At 47.6% G+C, this 20,835-nt stretch overlaps 3 protein-coding genes across 3 annotated transcripts; all 3 read left to right on the top strand.

Annotated features, from left to right (window-relative positions):
* The first annotated feature begins 58 nt into the window (after positions 1–58).
* On the top strand, positions 59–2,905 carry LOC124476780 (chymotrypsin-like elastase family member 2A). The gene is made up of 8 exons (XM_047034134.1): positions 59–103; positions 373–461; positions 792–886; positions 974–1,096; positions 1,271–1,407; positions 1,627–1,772; positions 2,415–2,567; positions 2,824–2,905. Exons 1-8 carry the CDS (start codon positions 67–69, stop codon positions 2,839–2,841), a joined length of 798 nt encoding a protein of 265 aa, XP_046890090.1. The 5' UTR covers positions 59–66; the 3' UTR covers positions 2,842–2,905.
* Positions 2,906–3,382: 477 nt separating this feature from the next.
* fhad1 (forkhead-associated (FHA) phosphopeptide binding domain 1) lies at positions 3,383–9,129 on the top strand. Its single transcript, XM_047034121.1, has 18 exons — positions 3,383–3,440; positions 3,606–3,701; positions 4,190–4,396; positions 4,662–4,944; positions 5,054–5,160; positions 5,338–5,562; positions 5,650–5,773; positions 6,091–6,221; positions 6,304–6,375; positions 6,539–6,643; positions 6,754–6,831; positions 6,942–7,028; positions 7,347–7,487; positions 7,667–7,865; positions 8,128–8,198; positions 8,567–8,665; positions 8,873–8,878; positions 9,106–9,129. The coding sequence occupies exons 2-18, from the start codon at positions 3,606–3,608 to the stop codon at positions 9,127–9,129; spliced, it is 2,055 nt and encodes a 684-aa protein (XP_046890077.1). The 5' UTR covers positions 3,383–3,440.
* A 110-nt stretch (positions 9,130–9,239) lies between these two features.
* Positions 9,240–19,084, top strand: LOC124478537 (forkhead-associated domain-containing protein 1-like). Its single transcript, XM_047036808.1, has 12 exons — positions 9,240–9,389; positions 9,938–10,037; positions 11,323–11,429; positions 11,626–11,785; positions 12,190–12,301; positions 13,531–13,690; positions 13,979–14,082; positions 14,230–14,328; positions 14,573–14,799; positions 15,286–15,451; positions 17,343–17,423; positions 18,133–19,084. The coding sequence occupies exons 2-12, from the start codon at positions 10,012–10,014 to the stop codon at positions 18,337–18,339; spliced, it is 1,449 nt and encodes a 482-aa protein (XP_046892764.1). The 5' UTR covers positions 9,240–9,389; positions 9,938–10,011; the 3' UTR covers positions 18,340–19,084.
* The last annotated feature ends 1,751 nt before the right edge of the window (positions 19,085–20,835 follow it).

The raw sequence follows: 20,835 nt of genomic DNA, 5'->3' as shown, positions 1-20,835 counted from the left end.
GGTTGGTTATGCCGTTACCTTATATAAAGGCTCATTCTCAGCTGAACTCCCCAGAAGAGAGGCACCATGAAGTTGATGATTGTTGCTTTGCTTGTAGCTGGTGGTAAGATATCATACAACTGAATATATAAACAAAATGTCTGCTAAACTAAACAGGGTATCTCCTTGATTAAGTAATTTGGGAAAACATCAAATGTAGATCGTTGATAACTTAAATATCCCAAAATGTGTTTAAACGGTTTAATATCAAAAGATATATGAATGCTATGATGATACTGTACAGTGTGTAGTGTAGCGCCCTTGTTTAGCCACTGTAAAGCAACGTGTGTGTGTGGGTGTGTGTGTGTGTGTGTTGGTGTGTGTGTGTGTCAGCCTACGGGTGTGGTGTGCCCACCTTCCCCCCCTCCACAAGCAGGGTGGTGGGCGGAGTAGACGTGCGTGAGCACAGCTGGCCATGGCAGGTACGTTCACTTCTCTCCTTGTCTCTTTCAGTCAGACTTTTACTGTTGGAATTTGCGCAACCTGGATTTCTGAACCTAGATTTTTTTGGTATACTATTTTTTTTTACATTGGCATACATTCATATTTCAATTTTTTTAAGAGCTGGATTCAAAACCAACAAATTCGGTGGTGTTTACATTTCAATATGAATTATTCAATGCCTTTTCAAATTCAAAACATTATGCCGCTGATTTCCTTCCATCGTTTTTTCATCTCCCAACTCTGTGCCTTGGTATCATAAGGTTGAACAAAACCCTGTTTTCTTCCATACTTATTTCTGTGTGTTTCAGGTGTCCCTCCAGTACGACGTAGGTGGTTTCCACCACAGCTGTGGTGCAGCTCTGCTCTCTGAGGAGTGGATCATGACTGCTGCTCACTGCATCACGTAACAATAAACACGACCAATTCTCCAATCTGTACGTTTTCAGGCTTAATATTAAGTTGCTAACTCTTGTGGGTTGTGTCCATGCAGATCAGGCCGCATCTACAAGGTCTATCTGGGCAAGCACAGCCTTAAAGATGACGAGGCTGGTTCTGAGTTCATCAGTGTTGCTAGGATCATCTACCACCCGAAGTGGGATTCCTTAAGAGTCACGTGAGTTTCTGAACACCCTCCTCTTGAGCAGAATGCCTTCTGTAAATACAAATGCAGGTTCAAATAAGTATGATGGATAGATAGGTAAATGAAAGAAAGTCCATATAGTTAAATATAAACTCTTATTTAAACAATGCTTAGTAATCCCTCCTTCCCCCTGCTATGACTCTTCAGTAACGACCTTGCCATGCTCAAGTTGAGGACCCCTGTCACCTTCTCTGACTCCATCAAGCCTGCCTGCCTTCCCAAGTTCGAGCAGATCCTGCCCCATGACACACCCTGTTACGTCACCGGCTGGGGACGTCTCTCCAGTAGGATAACCATTCATTAATCACAGCCAATCATTTCACTTCATACCCGCCCAGAGATGGGTCATTATCATCAGTAAAATTACTATAGAACCCTGGATTGTATATTTGTCTGGTTCAGGTGGGTTAGAATTTAGAATCAGATTCTAAGTGTGTCACCCTGAACCTGTTCTGTAGCAGTAGAGATGAGACCTGAGGGTTGAACTTGTTCTGTTCTGGTAGCCAACGGAGATGGCGCGGACATCCTGCAGCAGGCTCTGCTCCCCATCGTGGAGCATGCCACCTGCAAGAAGAACGACTGGTGGAGCGTCATGGTGACGGACAAAATGGTCTGCGCAGGAGGAGATGGGGAGCGCGGCAGCTGTTTTGTGAGACTTAATAATTATAATAATAATAATTATAATAATAGATTGTATTTTTCTAGCTCCTTTCATGTACACAAAGTACTAGCTACTACTTTAGTCATGACCCCCCTTTCAGAGAAACACACACCATTGTCCTTTTCTTAAAAGGGGGTATCCTGGTAGCCTGACGTTGTCATACTCAAAATTCAAGTCAGAATATGAGTCTGAAACCGCTCTGTTGGGCTGTGAGTATGGGGCGTGTTTCAACCTAACCCGGAAAAAAGGCCTCTTGCTAAATTGGATAGACCTACAACCACGTGTACGTGACGTGGTTGATTACGTTACTGTTGATCATCTGTCCATCATCATATGAAGCCCGCCCTGACAATTTGATTGGTCCGAACAGCTCCTGTTCGGACATACTTTTTCCCAGAACTAGCGATCCCAGACCCAACTTCCCGACCAAATGTTTTTGTGGGCGGGGCTAAATTGGTCTGGCAGCCAGGCTAGTATACTGGGGGTTATGAGGCAGAACTGTGGGTTATATTTTGAGGGGTTTGCAAAATGTACGAACAGTGGTTTGTGTTATTCGTTTCTGGCAGTGACTGGCTATGAACTATTTACTTAATAAAATAAAACAAAATGGCTGCCCTCTGTGGTTGTTAGGGAGACTCTGGCGGCCCCCTGAACTGCCAGAACCCTGACGGCTCCTGGGCGGTTCACGGTGTGGTCAGCTTCGGATCTGGACAGGGGTGCAACGTCGTCAAGAAGCCCTCCGTCTTCACCCGCATCAGCGCCTACGTTGACTGGATCAATAGAGTGAGTGGAGACCCCTTACAGACCTAAACACTCAATACTTCCTGTTCTGCAGATGTTCCCTGTAGGCCTATAGTTTAGTTTACCATAGTAGGCTATACATGCATTTTTGTTCTGTACCAAAGGGCATTTGTAGGATTTAAGTGACATTATTTATTGTTAGCTTTTATATGTATTTAGCTCATATCAATGTTGTCATTTCTTAACTTTATCATTCATTATATTAATTCATGGTATTCATTCTGTTATTTCTTTCCAGATCATGATCCAACTCTAAAGAGTGTATCTACCGCATTCTTTCTGTTAATTAGGTTCGCATCAAATAAAGACATTTTTTGTGCAGTTTCTGAGTCTCTTTGTTTAGGCTACACACGACACCATTGTTCAAAAGTACAAATATTTTTTTATGTAATTACAAAAACATCAAACTGACAGATTTCCAGTGTCCCAGCTGCAATACATTTGGCAGGACAAAAAAGTAAATTTTCTCAGTTCTACACTCCAGTGAGTTACGGTCTTTTGCCTTAGTGGGGCAGCATTGGTCAAAAGTCAAAACCCCGGTGGTACTGTTGTCTTGGTTTGTGTCGGGTCAATTCTACACCTACCTCACCCGCCATCATGTGATGAGAGAGAGGGCGGGCTCCGGTGTGTTTCCATGGCGCTGGCGATATACAATCAGCAGTCCGAAGTATTTTGGTTGACAGTGCAAGTTTCTGAGCTCCAAAGTGGCTTTGAAAGTTTATTAGCACAGCCTGAATTCAAGTTTACAGCAACAATCGTGAAAGATGATACTAACAAAATGGTTTGTTTTGAGCAAGGATACATAGTTGCTGTGTCCAAATCGTATATTATCGCCGTATTTTCACATCAGTCAAGGTAAGCTCACACCTGAAAATAATTACTCTAAGACTGATGACCATATTAGTGACATACAGTCCAAATATTCAACCTGTGACGAACCATAAATACAATTTATTTTTCGTTTTATTGTAAGAACGTTTGATGACGTGTGACGTAAGGGCAGTAGTTTCTTTGTGACAGATGAAGGGGTACCTGAAAACCTCGGGGTGGGTGTTTAAACTCCAACCCAAAACCACGACTGTAGGAAGACACGGGGATTGTGATTTATGTTTGCAGGTAAGTTTGTTAAGTTTAGTTTCATAATGTAGGTAGTCTACATGCAGCCTGTTCCACTACTCAACATGTTCCAATACACCATAGTTACTTACAGTCATGATCTTAGTTTACCTCTGAAATAGTTAACCTACATAATAATAATAATAATAACAATAAAATATTAAACATCCAAACATTTGATGACAGACAATATTTTTCATGGGTGGCCTACATAAAACCGCAACAGACATTCTCAAACCAGTATGATTTCATACACTGCCTGTCTAGTCATTCCGAAAGTTGTTAAAGTGAATAGGCTACATAAAGTAGGCTAGCCTAAGCCTATAGCCTAGGATTTGGCACCGACACTATGTAGTGCAAACATTTAGGGTCTAGTTAGGGTGGGGAAACTAGTAATAATAAATAAATATGAATCTGAACCAGCTTACACTGGCAATCTACAACCAATGTTAAAGGAAACAGCTTGAAGTGTCCATTGTAACTGACAGAATGGAGGAGTTGATGAGCATCACGCCCTTATCGAGTGGAGCGACCCCGAGCGCTGCTTTGTCCTCAGTGACTTGAACTCCGCCCACGGCACCTACGTCAACGGCTGCCGTATCCACAACGCCGCCGTGCGTCTAAGCCGAGGGGACGAGCTGCACTTTGGCTACGGAGGCTCCTCCTATCAGCTGGCTGTGGACATCCCTTCTCCGGTATGGTGATTTATGAGTTTTAAGGGATCTGTTAAGACCCCATACATAGATTAGAGCCCTTATTGCTGTATCAGGAACTGTTGGAAGTTATTTCCTTATGTTGACCGAGATAGATGCAGTCCTGGAAGGGATGTTATTGTAGGTCTCTTGTGTGGCACATATCTCTCTCTTTCCCCCTCTCTCACTCTCTTTCTCCCCCCCCCCCTCCCCGCCCCCTCTCTCACTCTCTTTCTCCCCCCCCCCCCTCCCCGCCCCCTCTCTCCAGCTCCTCTGCTCTCTTATGAGTGACCGGCCCTCCTATCAGAGCTCCCTACAGCTGAAAGAAGAGCCCACCCGTACCCCCTCGCCCTCCCCCCTGTTCCTCTCCCCGTCCTCCTCTGCTGCCCAGCTCCCCTTCCTGGCCCCCCAGTCCTCTGCCCCCGTGGCCTGGGTGTGGGGGGGCTCCTCGGTGACCCCGCGGCCCCCCAGCAAAGCTCGCCCAGCCAGTGCTGGAGCCAAGAGGGCGGGGAAGCAGACCTTGGAGAGAGGGGCCGCTCCTCGTAGACCAGGTAGCTGAGTTTAGCTTCAGGCTCACTTCCTTGTTCCTGGGTGTGTCAGGGCCATCATGGGAGATGGGGTGTGTGGAGTAGGGGGTGAGGTGTGACTGTGTCGTTGCAGGAAGCTGGACTGGGAACGCAGAGAAGCTCAGACAGAGTGGGCCCTCTGAGAAAGTCGAAGTGAACTCCCCAGGTTCTCAGACCCTGCAGCACCTCTTACAAGAGAAGGTGGGCTTCACCGTGACTGTAGAATCCTTTAGCAAATCTGCTGCCGAATTTATAATCTCCCTCCCTCCCTCCTGCGCTTCTCCTCCTCCTCCCTCCCTCCTTTCTGCTCCCCTCCTCCCTCCCTCCCTTCTGCTCCTCTCCCCTCCTCCCTCCCTCCCTCCCCTCATCCGCTGCCAGGACGAGAGGCTGTTGAGGCTGGGGGATGAGCTCCAGCGCCTGGCTGTGTTTGAGGGCGAGTCCCAGAGGAAGGACGGGGTGATCGCTGGGCTCCGAGACGAGGTGTCTGCCCTGAGGCATCAGCTGACCCTGAGCCAGGCCCAGCCAGAGATCAAACACAGACTACGCTGTCTGGAGAGGGACATCAACGACAAGAAGGAGCAGATCCAACGGCTCAAGGAACAGGTGGGCTCCTGATTGAATCTGTGTTTGTTTATCTTTAACAGAAACGCTTTTCTAGATGTTTTAGATTTACATTGACATTTGTTTTAGATGCTGGAGGTGCAGCAGAACTCTGTGGAGATGTCCAGGCGTTCTGTGACGGAGAAAGACCTGAAGATCTGCAGTCTGAGAGGTCAGATGGACAGACTGAAGAGGGACGGCAGCATTGCCTCAGGTTTAGTGTGTGTGTGTGTGTGTGTGGGTGTGTGTGTGTGGGTGTGTGTGTGTGTGTATGGGTGTGTGTGTGTGTGTGTGTGTGTGTGTGTGTGTATGGGTGTGTGTGTGTGTGTGTGTGGGTGTGTGTGTGTGTGTGTGTGTATGGGTGTGTGTGTGTGTGTATGGGTGTGTGTGTGTGTGTGTGCTTGTGGGTGTGTGAGAGAGTATCGGTGTGTGTACATGTGTGTATCGGCTCTGTGTGTCTTCAGAGCATTTTCATGCAGCGGTAAGTATAGTATTTCTCAGTGTTTCTCTCTGTTTCCCCTCCTCTGCCAGGCCTGGTGGCTAGCCTCCAGAGAGACCTGGCCTCCAGGGACAAGCAGACTCTGAATCTGGCCTCTGAGGTGGACAGACTCCGACAGGACATCAGAGCCAAGGACATACAGCTGGGAGCTAACGCCACCAAGGTCCACCTCTTTACCCTGTGTGTCTTTGACATTCAGATTGAACCCAGCTCTAGCTTATCTCTCGCTCTCTTTTCTGCTTCAGTTCACCAAAATGACCAAGAGGCACCAGGATGAGCTGGCTGTCTATCAGAATGAGGTGTCAACTTTGAAGAACGTAGGTCTTTTTTTGTCTCCCCTGGCTTCACTGAGAAACGTCAATGTCTGCTGAACCATGTGGAAACAAACAGACAGACAGACAGACAAGACAGACAGAGAGACAGGGAGATAGAGAGGCAGGAAGACAGACGAGAAATGTGACTCTTTCATTTGATGGACAGAGCATTGAGAACTTGGAGGTCTCTTCGAGGGAGAGGCAGAGGTGTCTGGAGCAGCGAGTTCTGGAGAACGCCGCTTTGAAAAGCAGGTTTGAGAAAGAACTCGAGGTGAGTCATTCCTGTCATGATGGGGTAAACACATTACGAGGGACATGGCAGTCGTTCCATACTTCCTGTCAGACATTTACAAACTTCCTGCCGGGTCTTGGTATGTCTAGGAGCAAGCTTCCCTATTGGCTGCAGCTGAGAGGCAGAGGGATCAGCAGAGAGGCCAAGCTGAGCTGGTGGAGCACAGGGTAACTCCTACTCTTACATGGTTGAGACTTCTTCCAGGAATGTTTGGACTACAGAAGGACTCCTTGATAAGTGTGGATGTTCTCACTCTTTTTGTTTGTGGTTTGTGCAGGTGGAGCAATTTCGTTGCGAGTTGCTAAAAGCGTTACATGTTGATGATGTGGACTCCACGTCCCATGATGCTTTGACAGATAAGCAGGTCAGTAGGAAAATAGAGAAGATGAACCTGAGCATGTGAGGAAATTATAAACTAGACAGTTTGGGCCGCCAGAGTCGGAGGGTGGATACCAAATGAGCTGAAATCCTAACACAGTGACCCTCTCTGTCTCCCCAATTTTATGTCTATTTCTAACTGTACAATAAAGCTGAAAACAATGTTTTAATAACCAAAGAAAAAAAAAAAAAAAAAAAAAAAAACTGCTAAAACAATGCACTTGATTTCCTGTGAACTCTTTGTTACTATGAATGAAAGCATCTGCCAAGTGAATCGTATCAGTATCAGATGTAACATGTGCAGGAGCTGGAGCTTCTGACGGAGGTGCTGGAGCAGCGGAATGTTCTGGAGACGAGGGCAGCAGAGCTGCAGCACCAGCTCACAGAGAGAGACAGCGCAGCAGGAGACACAGAGACACTGAGGACCAGACTAGAGTCCTGCCAGGTAACACCATATATCAACACTTTATATTTGTAATCAATTTTGTTTAATAAAAATGGTAGTTCACGTAGGAGTAGGATTATTTTTGTATGATTTCGTTTTTGTTTAGCAGATGCTTTTATCCAAATTAAGATTGTTTTTTTGTTAACATTTGAGTGGATTTTTGTCTCAACTTTCTCCAGAGTCTCGTCCAGGAGGCTGGTTCCTCAGACGCCCTGCAGAGGGCGATGTCTGCCTTGCAGGAGGAAGAGGAGGGTGTGTGTCCAGTTCTGGCCTGGGTACAGGCCTCCGTACTCTCTCTGTTGGGGGCCCACCATGCCCTTCTAAAGTCCACCAGCCAGATTCTGCTGGAGGCTGGCGTAGAGAGTCCTGGAGACACAGGTGGGGAGGGACGGCTGGAGGGGGTTCGACTCCAGTATTTGGTTCACCTATTGCATTTCATTCGATATAGACTATGATCATCTGAATGTATTAAATGACATGAAATGTAAGATTTATATCAGTCAGAATTAGTCAGATTAGATTAGATCAGTAAAGAAAAACCGCATCCGCATCAGACGTTTTATTTTGTCTACTGATCAATACTGGGAAGTGCTCATGAAGTAACTCACAGTCAACGCCTCTTTACATCTGTGATCCACAGGAGTCCTGAGTGATATTCAGGCTTTGAGCCAGGAGTATATGAGATGCAAGGCAGAGCTGCAGCAGGTGAAGGTACGTGTATGAGCAAGGTTCTCAGGGCCAGAGAGAAGACCAGACGCATCTCTGGTCTCTCTGGCTGGACTCATAAAGCTGGCCAGGGGTGGATACCATTAGGTCAGCCTTTCTCAATCCTCTGGATCCTCTGCCCGGCATGTTCTAGATGTTTCCCTGCTCCAACACACCTGGCTCAAATGACTGGGTTGTTATCAAGCTCAGCAGAAACCTGAGATTAACCCAGTCAAGTCTTATTGGAGTGTTGGAAGAGGGAAACATCTAGATTCTAGAACATTCCGGGAGGCCTGAGGTCCAGGGTTGAGGAAACGTCTGCTGTAGGTCACAGAGGAGTGTGTGTAGGTCACAGAGGCGTGTGTTTTGGGCAGGTAGAGCTGGAGGAGGTGAGCGGGAGGGAGGGGCAGAGCAGAGGGCTGCTGGACCAGCTGACCACGGCCACAGAGCAGCTGGAGGAGGTGAGACAGCAGGTAGGAGTTACATTTCACGTGTATTCACTTAGCTTGTTCACTTGTTTCTACAGCCACGGGTAGATATTGCATATTCTACACTGAGATCTTAATGTGATCATGTGTCTTGATATATGATGAATTGTAATGACTTGCTTTTGAAACTGCGGATGTACAGCATTCAATGTGAACTGGAAACCTGTGTTAACTGTCCCTGGTCTCTGTCAGGTGGCGGTAGGGCAGCAGGAGGAGGAGGCGAGGCAGAGGGAGCTGGAGGACCTGAGGGGGGAGGTGGAGGCACTCAAACAAGCCCAGGTGAGGGGGCCAGAGGCTGGGACGGCTTGACCCGTACCCCCTGTCCACCGTAAAGATCTTTAAGAATTCCCAGTGCACATGTACAAATTGTTCTGGTGTCAGACGGTGTGGCACATTGTCATTAATGTGTACTACATTTCCCAGAGTGCCCTGCAGGAGGAGGCCCGTAACCAGGAAGCTGAGGTGCGTGCCAATCTCCAGGAGGAGGTGGCCCAGAGGGAGGAGGAGTGGCAGGGGAGGGTGAGGGAGGCAGAGGAGAGGGGGAAGGAGGTGGAGAGGGAGCGCTACAGGGTGCAGGAGGAGGAGTACAGGGAGCAGGTGAGGCAGCACGCTCACACGATTGTGGCCCTGGAGCAGCGCTGGGTGGAGAGCGTACACACAGCCTGGAGCCTGGAGGAGGAGAGGAGCACTCTGAGGGAGCAGATTAGAGGTGAGGGGAGGGGAGGGGTGGGGAGGGGACTGTGTCTGTCCCCTGTGGTTGTTTTAGAGGTCGGGGAAGGGGAGCGGACTGTCTGTCTGTCCCCTGTGGTTGTTTGGCTGTCTGTCTGTCTAGACGGCAGTCTGGCCAGTCATCTTGCTTGGTGGGTGTTTGTGTAGCTGGCTGGTTTCAGGCCCCATCTGTATGAAAAGGTCCGAGCTTGGCATCACCTTATCCTTGCCATATGGAGAATTGACTGTCTGTATTGCATTTCGTATTCAAGTCTGTATATTGGTACTAGTTTTTAAGTATTGCCCAACATGTTTTTCACCATAACTGAAGTGCTTCAGAATGCAAGTGTTCAGTTTATTATATTAAATTACCATAAGTATCAATTTGACTTTGTGTCACAAGCTTATGTGATGATACGTGTGTGTCACTAGATGGCAGTGATTTGCAACACAAAGGTATGAGCCGTGCATATAAACTATACTAGTGAGAAAATATGATCATTTACATCTAAACATGTTAATATCGTTTGTGTAATGGTTTCACCCTAGATCTGGAGGGGAAGCTGGAGAGAAAGGAGGTCGAGGGAAGGGGGAGTCCATCTGAGACCACAAAACTAACAACCATGGAGGAAACCATCACATCACTGAGGTAAACTATCACCTCACAGAAGTCAACTATGACATCACCGAGGTAAACTATCACATCACAGAAGTCAACTATGACATCACCGAGGTAAACTATCACTTCACAGAAGTCAACTATGACATAATTGAGGTAAACTATCACCTCACAGAACTCATCTATGACATCACTGAGGTAAACTATCACCTCACAGAAGTCAACTATGACATAATTGAGGTAAACTATCACCTCACAGAACTCATCCATTACATAATTGAGGTAAACTATCACCTCACAGAAGTCAACTATGACATCACTGAGGTGAGCTAACACCTTACTAAGGTAAAAAAGTTCCTATGTCACGTTTATTAAACTAAGGCTTCAACCACCGACTGAAATAGTGCAGAAACCAATACAGGAGACATAGATTGCATCCCACATAAGAGAGTGTCATCTACTCTGTCGTCCCACGAATAGCCCAGCCAAGCCCCACCTCCTGAATCATTCATCAGAAGAGCAGTATCATTATGAGTCATGGTTTGCTTACATAATCTCTCCAAATCGTGCATGATCCTCATAGGGATCAGCCTCTGAGAAATTGCCTCCCTGAAGTGTAATCTCGCCCCGTTTTAAAATCCATTTGAGGATTACTTTTGACGTCCGAGACTCACTTACTTGAAATCTGAAGTCTTAGTATCCCTGAGTGAGAGGCTGTTTGCCATAGTCTGAAGACGAGCAATTATAGAAATTAAATTCTAGGGGGTTCTGCGAAGAACATTTATCACTGAGACAGACTAGAGAGAAGTTCTAATCATGTGATAAACCTCCACAAATATTAGATTAGAGGTTCTGACAGTGTCAACATCCACTTTAGAAGGTCATATGTTTATACATAATTACCTGGAAAAGTGATGCTTGTTTAACTAGCTCTGTGTTAGCTCAGTGCATTGTAACTATTTGCTCACACATCTCAAATACTCTCGATCTGTCTGTGTGTGACTTGTTTGCTTGAACAGATCTGTCCATGCACCTGCCTGTGTGGATCACTGCTGAAATTCCTACCTAACATGGCTATAACATGCATCAAAACAGTTTTTTTTATTAAATAAAAGCCTTGCCTTGTTCTCTCTCCCTCTCTATCTTTCTCTATCTCAATCTCTTGCTCTCTCTCTCATCCCCTTTCTCTGTCTCTTCCCCTTTATCTTTCCACCCCTTCCTTCTTCTCTCTCTCTCTCTCTCTCTCTCTCTCTCTCTCTCTCTTTCTCTCTCTCTCTCTCTCTCTCTCTCTCCATCTCTCCCCTCGTGTCCGCAGGGCTCAGTTGGCCCAGTCTCAGCTGGAAGCATGCAGCCAGTGTGACATCATCGGGGCCCTGAGGTGTGACCTGGCTACGGCCACCGCCAGGATCTCAGGCATGACAGGTGCTGTCTTACACACTGACCACACCCTCCCAGCTAGCATGTGACACGCTGTTTTGTTTGGGGATTGGGAATGGTTAGAACACATAACACACATTTGTTGAACATTGTACCACAGACTAAGATTTCTGTGTTTTTTGTGTATCTGTGTCTCCTCCCGTGTGTGTGTGCGTGTGTGTGTGTGTTTGTGTGTGCGCAGGGGAGCTCAGTGAGAAGCAGAAACTGGAGGTGGAGCAGCACAGGGCCCTGGTGGAGGACCAGAGGGTCAGACTGAGCACGCTCACTGACAAGCTGGCGATGATGTCACAGCTGCTGGAGCAGAAAGGGGAGGAGCTGACCACTGTGAGGGCGGAGCTTAGGTAGGTAGCTGATATAAATATGGAGCACAGATTTTTGTCTCCATACATACACTACCGCTTTATGCCTCCCCAGCTATGCTACTAGAGATTAATGGATAGAGGGGCAAAACCTCTTATAACCAGGGGTCTAGTTATCCCATACTCCCCCAGCATTTTTTAAGCAACCAAAACATCTTTTCATCATGTATTTTTAGCAAGCTCGTAGGTTCGATCTAAGCTTTGGTAGGGACATCAGTAGTTACGGTACGGCCCTATACCTCAACATCAACTGTGAGCAAACAAACAGGCCAAGTCAGTGTGATAATGTCCACACAGTAACACAAGTTCGACCAACAAACACCTCCATACTTCATAAGCATTCCCCAGCCCACCGCCATGTTCTTCTGTGTGCTGGATCCTACCAGACAGTGCCAGGTGGACTTGGAGAAGAAGGTCTGTTCTGAGAGAGCGGACCAGGAGAGAACGCAGGACTCCGAGGAGAACCGGGCTGTAGCCCGCCTGTCCCAGCACACCAAGGTAGGCGGAACGTCTCCGCAGAGCCACAGGAGGAATGACGACGTAGTCCTGAACAGCTCCAGGTCTGTGGTGGTGTGGTAGCCCAGCGGGGGCAGGAGGCAGGCTGTCGTCGCTGGGTCTACCCAGCCAGTCTGAACAGGATCTGATAAGCATCTCTTTACTGCAGTACCACACCTCAGGCTCAGTCCCATCCATTGTTACGCACTGGAAGAACGACTCTCGTTTACTCCCTCTTGCTGTGATGCGGTGTGGTGACAGAGTAGAGTTATGTCCCTGTCCCTCCCTGTCCTCCCTCCTCCCTCTCTTCTGTAGGATGAAGAGAAAAGCTCAAGGCCCTCAGTGTTTGCCTTCGCTACACCACTGCAGAAGAACACAACTGCAGGGTTTCAGACTGTGGACGGGCAGCTATATGAGGAAGCCCACAATGAGTCTTGCCCACGCTGTGTCACAGCCATTCGTATATTATATTTACATCAACATGAATCACTTTGCAGTTGCTTACACTATCGGTACAATGCTAGAGCATACACCTACACTTCTATTTTAAATATCTATCATAATCCATCATCTCCCACCCCCATGCCCAGTTATTGTTGTCACCGGCTCTCTGGAGAGCCTACAATCTCTAGCGGAGAGCAGACAGTCAAGTGGCATTGTGTGCTATCAGCGGGGGGGTGCATTCCAACTTTCTGACTCACACCAGGGAGACACAATAGCTGTCTCTGTAGCTCCAAGCGTGGTTTATGTGGTCAACCACATATTTGCAAGGGAAGGACACTCGGGCTGCAGTGAAGCGTAACTGACACAAACAGCCCCGTATGGCGAGTGCAGAAGTGTTTATGTATATTTGTTCTGCAGTAAAGCAGAACACTTTCTGTTGCTTGTTTGGGCTTACTTTAAGCCACAATGGACAGATTTGAGCTAATCTTAAGAGACAGAAAACATAATCTTGGATTCGTAAATCCTCCTCCCAAAACAGCTGACCCTGTTCTCAGGGAGGGAATAAGCTTCTGCTCAAAGGTTTTCGGACTCCCTAACCCCAGACCCTTAGGCCACCAGTGATGTCCATCCCACTCTGTACACTCAGCAGATGTAACCAGATAACCCAAACAGAGAGCTTTCCCTGTGCTGTAGACACCTCATCCTTATAATCTCCTGACTAAATGTAAAATGTAAATGTAAATCTCCTCCATGCAATTACCGCCACCTCCCACTTCCTGTTTCTCCAGGATGTGGCTACTGTCTCCATGACGGGGGAGCTGGCACAGCAGGGGTCAAAGTGCAGAGGTCACCGTCACGACAAGGTCATCCAGCAGCAGAGGGAGGCCCTGGAAGAGATGCGAGCCAGGATCCGAGCCCTGGAGCTGCCGCTATCGCTGAGCAAGCAAGGTCAGAGGGCAACATCTCCTTCCTGCTGCTTTCCTCTGCTCTTGTCTGTCCTGGCGTAACTCTCTCTGACTCGGGGAGTCAGGTGGTTGAGCGCTTAAGGAATCCGGCTAGTAATCTGAAGGTTGCCAGTTTGATTCCGGGCCGTGCCAAATTACGTTGTGTCCTTGGGCAAGGCACTTCACCCTACTTGCTTCGGGGGAATGTCCCTGTACTTACTGTAAGTCGCTCTGGATAAGAGCGTCTGCTAAATGTAAATGTAACTCTGTGGTCCTGTCGTGGTGGCTGTAGGGCGGTCTGGCCAGCAGGGGGTGCTGAAGAGGCAGCAGAGGGGTGAGACTGGACAACTCGGCTTCCAGAGGTCTCCAACGACAACAAGCTTCCATACATCAACAGTACGACGCCAACTGCTTCTAGAACACTGCTGTGTCACAGTCAGCCGTGGAATTCAGTGAATGAACATGATATTAGAACCCAGCCTGGCTTGTCTAATGCAGACATGGTGAATGTCCTCTGTGTAATTGGATGTAATGTCCTTTTAGAATGGCTGGCCACAGGTCCCTGGACATTTGGGGGAGGAGACCCTGGAGCGCACAGCCAGACTGGACCTATCAGATGCCCTGGATCTCAGCGAGAGGACTGTGAGTATGGGAGCATGCTGGGAAACCACGATAGCTCGCAGTAGTCAGACACTGAATCTTCTCTGTGTCCCTCTCTCTTTCTGTCTCTCTCTCTTTTTTTGTCTCTCCTCTCTCTCTCTGTCTCTCTCTCTCTCTGTCTTTGTGTCTCTCCCTCTGTCTGTTTCTCTCTTTCCTCTATCTCACTCTTTCTCTTCCCACCCCCCCCCCCCCCCCCCCCCCCCCCCCCCCCCTCTTCACCACCCAGTACCTGGACTTGGCGCGGGCCCTGTGTGAGGCTCTGGAGCTGAGCGAGGCCCAGCTGGAGGGGTGCCTGTCCCTGCAGCACCTGCCCCAGGAGGAGAGGACCCGTCTGGGCTCGCTGCGGCAGCGCGACCTGGAGCTGCTTCGCAGCCGTATGATCGTCCAGCACAGCCAGGCCCAGCGCAGGGACGCCCAGCTGCAGGAGTACGGCCGGGTGATCAGCTCTCTCAGGTCAGGGAGGCGAGTCCACAGGGCCTAAGCCTGGACATCTGTTTGTTTGTTTTTAGCTTTGGCCTTTTTTCAGCTTTCAATTATTGATAGGACAGTTGGAGAGAGACAGGAAAGCAAGGAGAGAGAGGGTGGGCGAGGCGGAAATGGTTTCAGTCGGACTCGATGCCAGGCCCCTGCGAATGGTATGCTCTTACTCAGTGAGCTTGAGGGGAACCCCCAAGATCTGCATCTGTTACATCTGGCCTATGAGTCACTGTTCAGGGACTCTCTAACGAGGGGCATCGTGGCGATATTTTGCTGCCCGGAGGCAGTTACTCTACGCTGGGTTGTATAAGCTAGGTCCAGGGGACATGTCTAATTAGTAGACAAATTGGTTTAGAGGGAGACACACCCGTCTCTACAGCAGCACTTCGACCAGTGAGAAACAGTGGTGGATTTCTAACAGGCTCTGACTCATTATGATAAGTGTGTTTTGTGTGTTCCCAGGGAGAGCCAGGCGGAGGGGCTGCAGCTGCAGGCCAGGCTGGACACCGTGAGGGCGGAGCTGGACACGGAGGCTCAGGAAAGCTCCCTGCTCCGCGAGGCCCTGAGACGCACCCAGAGTCTGCTAGACCAGGAGACAAGCTGCAGCTCTACTGGGAGGAGTCGCAAGGTACAGTACCAGGAAGGGGACTGTACAAAGAAACGTTTGACCACAGGGGAAAATTTATGATGTATTATCTGATAAAAACAGCAACTCTGCCCATTCTGACAGACGGGAAGTTGTACTGAATAAAGGATTGTGTTTCAGGGGGAAGTTTGTTTTGTGACACAGATCTATTTTAAGAAGTTGTGTAAACATGCTTAATATTAGGATTTTACTCTCTATTGTCACAGGGATGTTTTGTACCTTATAGACTATGTAGCCACCATAAGACGCTAGCACAGTGAAAATGGGCCCATTCATTTTTGAGACGATAATGGTGTATACCACGGTGAACCTGGGGGGTATTCTAAAAAGCAGTTAATGTGACAGTTATGTTACCCGTGACATACCCGGGTAAGTTATCTCATGATGTGACACCCAACGTTGTAGCAACATTGCCAGTAAGTTGCTGCAACATTGTGTGTCAGCTGGAGAGTTAACTTACCCGGTTATGTCGCATAACCATCTTTCTGGAATACCCCCCTGGACATGGCCAGATGAAGCCCAGGCAACACAATGTGCCACCCTCAGCTCACTCCACCTCTCCCACATGGTCCAGGCTTCACGCAATGACAACGTTAGCTTTTACAGTGCTGGTCCTCAGCCCTCCTATCCAAACACACTGTTAGAGCTAGTAGCCTCTGACCAAATCTAATAAGGGTTTTCACTGAGTACTTCCTGCATGCTGTATAATCATCCCATGCATCCATGGTGCCAGAGGGGACAACAACAGCATCTTCTTATGACAGCAGTAAACTGTGGGCAGAGCCGGCAACTATGCAACAATGGAATATTTAGAGACTTTTTAAGAACCTCTGGACATGAATTTACATTAGCATCATAATAGTCATAGTAGCATCATAATAGCCCAGTCATTGTTTATATGGAACTCTAACAAAGGCATTGGATTAATAACTAGGCTAATACTAAAACAAAACCCATTCTTGTCGTTGAGTGTACTGTTCATGAATAATTGCCTAACCCCACCCGTCATGATTTAGACCTCATTCACAGTTTGTTAGTGTGACGGTATGCAATGGACGTGGCCACGCTCCGTCACTACAAGGCGTTGTTTTGTTGTGTTCGGTTGTGTACAAAAATGCCTCAACGTTTCTCCTCTATACAACAATTGTATTAAACCCTCCTCATAATAGATGAACGGTTGTGATTGGCCAGGCAATTTTAATGCCTGAAGGAAATCAGTTTGAATGGGAGGGTGGCCAGACCCACCTGCCAGAGACGATACACATTAGCTTGCAGATTCACCTGGTTCCCAGGCTACAGGTAGTGTCCTTTAAGCAAACAGTGTTTGATGGCATAACCGAATGTAAACAGTTCTCGCTACCCACTCATGTGTATTGAAGCTTAATCTTCCAGATTCATGAGTAAGATAAACTCGGCTTAATGTGTCATAATTAATCCCAGGTTGGGGGTTAACGTGAACAACACGTTTTCAGTGCGAGAGGACTTTAAGGGGTGTTAATCGCATCAGCCTTTTAATGCACATAGTGTGTGTGCTGTTTTTTTTATTATGTAAATACCATTGTCAGCACTCTTGGTATCAACACTAAGACTGGGAATGTAACTGACATCTCTATAATTATAACTTTGATGGAGCCTGTGGTAAAGGTGGGTAAACTAGACTCGGTAAATGTTATACACAAGCACATAAACACCTGTCTTGTACACGCTGCTTACCGTTACCCTGATGTGTACAGCATCTATTCTATCCACAACTTACTGATGTTGACACACCTTCCATCTTCTTTTCTTTAACGTATTCCTCCTCCTCTCTCTTTCCTCTTACTGTTCTCCTCGTCCTTCCCACCCTCCTCTTCCTTCCCATCCTCCTCCACAGATGATGAGTCAGGAGAAACCACAGAAGAAGATGACCAGAGTGGCCTCTCACAGCTGTGTGCCCACCGAGGCCAGTGAGAAGGTGAGCCGGAGACAAACAGATGCAGTCGAAAACACACGTGCTCACACGCAAAGCGCACACACAGGGAAGTTTCATAGCCCTCTGTCATAACAAATGGCTGGTTTGACACTTTTTGTGGGCCTCTCGGCCTTCTTACCGTCAGTTGACAGACCGCTGCTCCACCCCAGAATACTTTGCTTTCCCCTCACTCTACACGTTCTATGAGGTCAACTCTGAAGTAATTTACTGTTGACAAGAAAACGTTAACACCCTAGATTGATGTCATACGACCCAGAGGTACTTTCCTGGTTTTCTGAAAACAAACCTCCCAGTTACACTATGTTTAATAACACGCTCATATTTTCACATTGTTTGTGCTTGTACACGCCACTAAAAATCGGAGATAGGGAAATCTGATCCTCGCCTCATGTTCTGTCGGCTCCCCATTGGCTCTGCAGCCAGAACCGTAGCTTATCCATGTGAACTGGAAGATCGATAGCAGTCTTGCTCTCCTTTATTAATAATTCACACACTGTACCAGCACTGCGGGCAGTTGTGTAAATTACATTAGCTAAGTACTGGTTCAGAGAAGGGGATTCCTGGGTTGGAGGGTGTGAGGGCGGTTAACCTGAATTTCCTCACCGTCAAGCCCAGTGCAGATGTGACGCTGGTGAAACGTATTCGTAAGTGTTGACTCCGAATGTTGGTTTGCGGCTCGTTTAACGTCCAGGCGTCCGTGAAGAAGAGCGCCGTGCTGGAGAGGCTGAAGAAGAGGGAGTACGAGGTGGAGACCCTGAAGAGACAGCTGGGGGAGAAGGAGAGGCAGGTCAACAACATGGCCGCCCACCTGGCCGACGCACAGGAGCAACGAGAACAACAAGACGAACAAGAACAACCGCAGACAAAGCAAGCAGAACTAGTACCAGAACCTTGCTAGCATGCTGTATTCAGGGTATGAAGGGTGTGTGTGTGTGTGTGTGTGTGTGTGTGTGGGGGGGGGGGTCATGTGATGGGGTGTGGGAGTATGTGTGAGTGAGCAAGCCGGTTCGAGGGTCCTAGGGAACAATCCTCTATTGTAACAGATCCTATACAATGTCACAGTCTGCCATTCATCATTCTGCGCCCCCCCCCCCTGCACCAACACAGCCAGCTAATTTCTGCGACCCATTAGCAATAGATTACAGGCACCACTTCAGATGTTTATGCTAGTAGCTGCTTATTATTTATTATCAACACATGTCACCACCCGAGAGTCATAACCCATAGATATCACATTAGGCAGACAATGCAGTAAGTGCATTTTATATAATTATGTTTTTATTCTAATGTAGGATGTTTCCCCGTAAGTGATGAATGTTATGGTTCTGTGGGTTGTGCTAGCTGACACAGCCCATGCTAATCACTCTCAAGGTTCATACTGTGGCAGTGGTCAGCAATGTGCGGTCCCTAGTCACGAATTCACTAGAACAGCATTTCTGCATCCAATTGCACTATGTCTCAATCTCATTATAAAAATGAGCAGGGATATTGTTTCGGTGGCTATTTCGGGAGTGAGAAGGCTGTGGCAACGACTGCAAGTTTGACCTTTAATTGCTGAAACGGGAAAGAGTTGTTGATGTTTTCACTGGTTCCTCATTCCTGTAGAATGTTCCTCTTCTCTCTTCCTCCCTTCATTCTCTCTTCCTCCCTCATTCTCTCCTCCTCTCTTCCTCCCTTCATTCTCTCTTCCTCTCTTCCTCCCTTCACTCTCTCTTCCTCCCTTCATTCTCTCCTCTGTTCCTCCCTTCATTCTCTCTTCCTCCCTCATTCTCTCCTCCTCTCTTCCTCCCTTCATTCTCTCTTCCTCTCTTCCTCCCTTCACTCTCTCTTCCTCCCTTCATTCTCTCCTCTCTTCATCCCTTCATTCTCTCTTCCTCCCTTCATTCTCTCTTCCTCTGTTCCCTCCCTTCATTCTCTCCTCCTCTCTTCCTCCCTTCATTCTCTCCTCCTCTGTTCCCTCCCTTCATTCTCTCTTCCTCTGTTCCCTCCCTTCATTCTCTCTTCCTCTCTTCCTCCCTTCATCCTCTCTTCCTCCCTTCATTCTCTCTTCCTCCCTTCATTCTCTCTTCCTCTCTTCCTCCCTTCATTCTCTCTTCCTCTCTTCCTCCCTTCATTCTCTCTTCTTCTCTTCCTCTCTTCATTCTCTCCTCTCTTCCTCCCTCCCTTCATTCTCTCCTCCTCTGTTCCCTCCCTTGTCTGCCTCTGGGTTCCAGCTCTGCGTTATCGACGTGAGCAGAGCTGATTCATTCATCAGAATCTCTCTGTGGCTCACAGCACCCACCGTCACAAACACATCTACCATGTGACCGTGCACGCCTTTGTACGTCTTGTGGAGAGGGTGGGAGGGGGGGCGTTTTTCGCCCAACCGAGTGTAAGGAAAGGTGAGAAGAGACTGTAGAGCATCAGAGAGTCAGCGCGTCACTGCGAGTACGTATCACTGACGTATGGAAGTCACCTTACACTAACCTATTTTTTTAGGATTGTCTCGGATGTGTGAACATGTGATTTTTGTATGTGCTTGCAAGATATGCTCATTCACCCATTCATATGTTAATGCCTCATTGTCCTACTTGAAGCTGATGACACACATACACAATCCTGAATGTCTTTCTATCTCTCTACTCCCGTAGGAGATAATGAGCTCTTACCCTAACAAAGCTTGTTCTCTTCCACTATGACCCAGATTTGTCTGCCCTGCAAAGCAGATGGTATCATGGTACAGTAGCATATTTTTCATTTCCCAGTTTCCCCTCCAGGCAAAAGTCTGCATCCATCATCCCTCAGGAACATTAGTCTGCTGTTCCTGAACATTGTTAGTTCATTGGAAGGTTAGTTTATTTTTCAGTTGGTTCACTGGAACAAGTCTGGGTTGACTAATATGACGGGAGTCAGATGGCTGAGCGGTGAAGGAGTCTAGTAATCAAAAGGTTGCCAGATCGATTCCCTGCCGTGCCAAATGACGTTGTGTCCTTGGGCAAGGCACTTCACCCTACTTGCCTCGGGGGGAATGTCCCTGTACTTACTGTAAGTCGCTCTGGATAAGAGCGTCTGCTAAATGACTAAATGTAAATGTAATATGCTGTAGATAAAGTGAAGAGTTAGAGGTAACAAAAGGGCATTCTGAAACTGATCTTGGTATAGAGAATGACTCAAACTGCATAAGGACCCTTTATAACATGGTTCATTTCACACCTTCATTTTTTTAGGCATCCTATTATTTCCTATAACTAAATACAGCATGCATATAGCTGGAAAACTCATGAATTCCTGATATTCCTGATATACATAGCGATCTTAAGGACAGACCTGTTTGTTTTAGATAGGAATGTATCCCTGTCTTGCATTTATGTGAGTGTGATAAGCCAGTCTCTACAGCAGTGGTCTCTGGGGCGGT

Source organism: Hypomesus transpacificus, chromosome 2 (genome assembly GCF_021917145.1).
Source record: "Hypomesus transpacificus isolate Combined female chromosome 2, fHypTra1, whole genome shotgun sequence".
Taxonomy (NCBI): Eukaryota; Metazoa; Chordata; class Actinopteri; order Osmeriformes; family Osmeridae; genus Hypomesus; species Hypomesus transpacificus.
Note: the sequence above shows the minus strand (reverse complement) of the source record. Positions and strands in the feature narration are given on the sequence as shown.

Bases quoted from the DNA above. Each gene is read 5' to 3' on its own strand.
- LOC124478537 (XM_047036808.1), top strand. From the start codon at position 10,012: ATGGAGGAAACCATCACATCACTGAG. The intron at 11,430-11,625 runs GTGCTGTCTTAC...GTGTGTGCGCAG, and splicing joins CAGGATCTCAGGCATGACAG to GGGAGCTCAGTGAGAAGCAG. The intron at 14,800-15,285 runs GTCAGGGAGGCG...GTGTGTTCCCAG, and splicing joins CGGGTGATCAGCTCTCTCAG to GGAGAGCCAGGCGGAGGGGC.
- fhad1 (XM_047034121.1), top strand. From the start codon at position 3,606: ATGAAGGGGTACCTGAAAACCTCGGGGTGGGTGTTTAAACTCCAACCC. The intron at 3,702-4,189 runs GTAAGTTTGTTA...TGTAACTGACAG, and splicing joins ATTGTGATTTATGTTTGCAG to AATGGAGGAGTTGATGAGCA. The intron at 5,774-6,090 runs GTTTAGTGTGTG...CTCCTCTGCCAG, and splicing joins GGACGGCAGCATTGCCTCAG to GCCTGGTGGCTAGCCTCCAG.
- LOC124476780 (XM_047034134.1), top strand. From the start codon at position 67: ATGAAGTTGATGATTGTTGCTTTGCTTGTAGCTGGTG. The intron at 462-791 runs GTACGTTCACTT...TGTGTGTTTCAG, and splicing joins AGCACAGCTGGCCATGGCAG to GTGTCCCTCCAGTACGACGT. The intron at 1,097-1,270 runs GTGAGTTTCTGA...ATGACTCTTCAG, and splicing joins TGGGATTCCTTAAGAGTCAC to TAACGACCTTGCCATGCTCA.